At 59.5% G+C, this 4,543-nt stretch overlaps 1 protein-coding gene across 1 annotated transcript in view; it reads right to left on the reverse strand.

Annotated features, from left to right (window-relative positions):
• Positions 1-4,543, reverse strand: part of LOC113203643 (nascent polypeptide-associated complex subunit alpha, muscle-specific form-like) — a 98,337-nt gene that overhangs the window by 81,190 nt on the left and 12,604 nt on the right. The window contains exon 5 of the mRNA XM_052267600.1: positions 3,966-4,381. Within this exon, the coding sequence (XP_052123560.1) occupies positions 3,966-4,381 (416 nt within the window). The remainder of the gene's footprint in view (positions 1-3,965; positions 4,382-4,543) is intronic.

Raw genomic sequence — 4,543 nt, forward strand, 5'->3', positions numbered from 1 at the left:
GGGGGGGGGAGGGGGCCACCCACGGGCGGACACATTCCAGGCGGAAAAGGGTGCAAACGGCGTGCAAAGGCTTTATCTTTCTGCGGAGGGAGAAAAATAAACCCGAGTATGTGTTTGTGTATTTGTGTGAATGTGTGTGTGTGCGCGCGCGCGAGCATGTGCGTGTATGGGAGGGGCAGCAGGGGACACACTCGGCGCCCCGACGGACCACAGGGTGAAGTAATGTGCGGGCCAAACAACGACGCCACCGGAGAGACCAAAAGTATTTCAACCTCGGGGGGTCAGCCTTTGGAAACCCCTGAACCATTACCGCCGTTGAAACGTACGCCCTTTTGGAGGACACAAGACCGAATGTCTAAGAGTGGAATGCACTCGAAAACAGTAAAATGGGAAAACGGAGGCGGGGGGGGGGGATGAACCGATTGTAAATCAGGTGGCTTAAGAATCTAACCCAATTCGTAGTCGATAACAACAACTGCGCTGCATCCAGGTCCGTCCGTCCGTCAGGTTCACCAAGGCGCCTTTCAGGTAGGCAACACAATGACACGTACACGTTGCGGCACAGTATCACCACGAGAGTGGACGGGCTTCACCAGCCATTTGTTGTGAGAAAACAAGCATACATGCCCTGCAAAGGGCGAGCGGGGACAAAATGTCGCATAATTACTTAATTTTGACAGATTTTATGACTTCCAATTCCATGACATTATTCCTCATTTTTGCATGCATCATTGACTTTTTTTTTACCAAACATACTCCAAAGATTTCTGATCGTTCCGCTCTTGGCGGTCGGGTCACGGGGCTGCCCGCCCGCGGCCCTCGGCCCCCCGATTTGTAGGTTAAGTCAATCAATCCTTCGGTAAACATGTGCCGCGCGGGGCTGCCGTGCTGATTCATAGTGCGGCTGCTTCCACCGCGGCCGCCACAACCAGCCACAGCCAGCGCACAACCAGCGCCCGCAGCGCCCCGGGGCAGCCACCGGGCTGAGCAGCCGATGAGCAGCCGATGAGCAGCGGGCGGTATGAGAAACTTGCTGTCACACCAAACGGTCATACCCTCTGTCCATAACTCAGAGGAGAGGAAATCGCAAAGACGCGATACTAGATAATCTATTACCGGCTTTTGCATTCTCGCTCTCAAGATGTTCGTGGTCTACATTTTTGCGGGGATTGTGAAACATTCTCCTCGGCTCATATAGTCAATATTCCAAAGGAATTCCGAAACGAATGTTTAAGGAGCAGATACGATACGATCGACTGGTGTGCGAGAAACTACTTCATTTGCGGTTTCCATCTCGACCTGGCGGTATAGAAAGGAGATGCTAATCGCCGCATGCGACAGTTCCCGACTCGACTGCGATATCCTTTTTTGCATTTACTCTGAAATCAATGGACCCAGGCGTCGCGCCGCCCGCCCGTCATCCGCGCCATGCGGAGGCAGTCGGAACCGGCGAGCATAGCCCCGCTATCTATGGTCAGCCCGGTGTGCCTGCGTGCGTGTGTGCGTGTGTGTACAAGGTGATGACCCATCGACCTCGACACGTTAGAGAGGTCTCTGTCTGGCCCGCGTGATGAATGCAACTGAGATTGAGCGCCCCCTCCCCCCTCCCCTCCTCTTTCCCCTCGCACCGCCCTGCCCAGCCTAGGGCCGCCCCCTAACCTCTCTCTCGCTTCCCGCACCGCGAATCTTCTCCGCTGCTGAGCCCTGTTCAGCTCATCCTCACTAGTCATTCATCCTGTCAGAGGTATGAGGTACCCTGTCTCAAACTTTGTCCATTTATGCCGCACGGAATGGCCCCTCCGTTGCATTTCTCATGCGCGCCAGGGATTTCGTCGCAAACAACAAAAATTATCCCCCCAGGTTTGGCGGAATGATTTCCGATGATAACGTGATCCGTTCAGCGAGAGAAATATGTTTCATCTTTCTTTGCCGGTGGCGAGGGCAGCGCCCGTCGTGTCCTGCTCCCCACCACCCCTCCCCCCTCTTTATTCTGTGTATTTTCACGCTAGCGCCGAGAGTGACGTTCACTTTTTATGTTTTCTGAGTCATTTACGGCTGCGGGCTGCTAAAGGACGGGCGGCGCGATGACCAGACGGGGCTCACCGCGCCTCGCCGCGCCACGACTGCGCCCAGCCCAGCCCAGGACTGCCATTTCGGACTGTAATTGGTGGAGGACAAATTGGTAAATGGCCACGACTCGCCTTGTCTTGCTTGAAGGGCGTTGTGGAATCTCAGAGAACAGTGGCGTAGCCAGGCGGGCAGGGATTGGAGACGGGGGAGTGAGGGGGGCGTCGAGTGCTTCCCGGAGCCGCGGTCCGCGGCCGCGCGGCGGCGGCATAGCAGAAGCCTCGGCAGAAGCTCCCCAAGGATCCGCGCGCGGCACTCCCGGCGGCCGAGGACAGGACGGCGCTCGTCCGTTCAAACACTAAAGCGGCGGCTGTGAGAGCGGCTCGGCGCGGACGCGGTGCGTTTACCCTCGCGGATACCTTGACCTCTGCGAGGCGCGCAGCTCCAGGGGGGCCGGGCTCCGCGGGCTCGAGCTGCTGCCCCTGCAGGCCGCCGCCAAGGGCCGCCGCGGCCTCGACCGGAGGAGAGCACCCTACCATGCCGTCAGCGCGCTCCTGCCCGGTGGTTAACCCCCCGAGCGGAAAAGTCAAGTCGGCCGTATTTATTTTCCTAGAAAAGCCTGACAAGCCGCCGCCGCCGACAGCGACGCGGGCGGCGCGGCTCCTCGAACGTGCCTCGCGCTCGCGGACGATGATGGTGATGCGCGCTCTAGAACATTATTCAACTTTTCAGCCATTATGTTTTACATGTTGTTTTTCTTTTAAAATAAATACAACTTTTTTCCCATTCTGCTCATCGCCGCCCCCGCCAGCCTTTCTCCCTTTGTTGAAGGCCGTTTCTTTCCCGCGGGGCCCCGCGATGCGACGCGCCAGGAATGCGGAATGGCGCCGGAAAACGTAACAAAGTACAAGAAGCGCGGAGTGGCGGTGGTGGAGTCGCGCGCGCGTGTTGCGGGGCCCGCGGGCCAGGGCCCAGGGACGGATGAGAAATCAATCGCTATGTTTCCCTGAGCGGCAGCGGCGGTGGCGACGACGACCGCGGACGGCCAGGGACACGTCGCGGAGGCAGGCGAGCAGCAGCCGCTGCAACTGCCCCTGAGGGGGGCGGGGGAGGGGGCGGTCGCGACGTCAATAGCAGGAGGGGAATTGTCCGCGCCTTGCAATTGGCGTCTCTCTCCCACACAAAGACAAGAGAAGAGCGGCGGCGGCGCAGCCGAGCGACGCGGCGAAACGCCTCATCGGATTGGGCAGGGGCCGCGGAGGCCCGCGGAGGCGGAGGGCGTCTCCGGCCAGAGCGTCTCTGGAGGACGTTTTAGGAAGACGTCTCAGGAGGACGACTCCGAAGGATGACCCCGGAGGACGTCTCAAGAGGACGTCTGCTCCCGACTACGTCTCCGGAGGACGCGTCCAGCCGGAAGTCGTCGCAAGGGGGAGTACTCGGCCACTCCGGAAGACTTCCCGAGAGGATATCCCCCGGAGGACGTCTCCGGAAGACGTCTCCAAATAATATGGCCGCAGGGACTTCTTTGGAGGATATCCCCAGTCTCCGTAGGATATCTTCGGAAGACGTCCCCAGAGGCCGTCTTTGGGTCGCGTCTCTGAGGAGGGACGTCTCCGGAAGACACCTCCAAAGGAGCTGCCTCCGTCCGACGAACCAATGAATCAGACAGTGGGTACAGGAGGGGGGCGGCCAGAAACGGGGGAATAAAGAAGGGATAAACCAGTTCAATCCCGGCGGCGCGAGGAACTGCAGAAACGCCGAAGAATGACGAGCGAGGATGTTGGCTCGTTTGTGCAACCAGAGGACAAAAGGGTCCTTCGAGTCTCTGGGATGGAACCGTTCTCGCGTCCAGCTGGATGGTAGCTGGATCGAGGAAGGTGATGTGAAACTGGACTCACCTTTCGCCAGCTGTGGTTGCTGATGCTGCTGTTGATTGTTGTTGTTGAAATCGCCGCCCTCGCAAACGTTGTCCTCGTCGTGATCCTGATCGTCAAACTGACGCTCCTCCAGGCCGTCGAGCAGCTCCTGGGCGATGGCCGCCATCTCTTCCTCCTCCTCCTGGATTTCTTCGGCCGTCCTGCTGTCTGTAGACGCGTCCTCGGGCGGTTCGCCTTCCGAGGAAGCAACGCGGCCGTCAACGTGGTCGTCGTCGGCATCGTCGTCGTCGTTGTCGACGTCGTCGTCAACTGCGATGGCGGAGCCGCTACCTTGGTCGGCAGGTGCAGCTTCAGCAGCGGCGACCTCGGACACCGCGGTTTCCTCGTCGGGCACCTCCGCCGGAGCTTCTGCAGCTGCCCTGTCGGGGGACGCCGACCTGCGGAACAAAGGTAGTAGCCAGTGGCGGATTAAGGTCCGGCTGACAGGGGGGGCGATGCACTGTCGGTTGCCTACATACAGGGGTTTTGTGGCGCAAATTGCCTACCTTTCAGGCGACTCTCTAGAGACGACAGGGGGGGCGATCGCCCCCCCCCCCCCC

The sequence above is a fragment of the Frankliniella occidentalis genome, unplaced genomic scaffold, assembly GCF_000697945.3.
Source record: "Frankliniella occidentalis isolate FOCC.00 unplaced genomic scaffold, Focc_3.1 Scaffold4, whole genome shotgun sequence".
In the NCBI taxonomy this organism is placed as follows: Eukaryota; Metazoa; Arthropoda; class Insecta; order Thysanoptera; family Thripidae; genus Frankliniella; species Frankliniella occidentalis.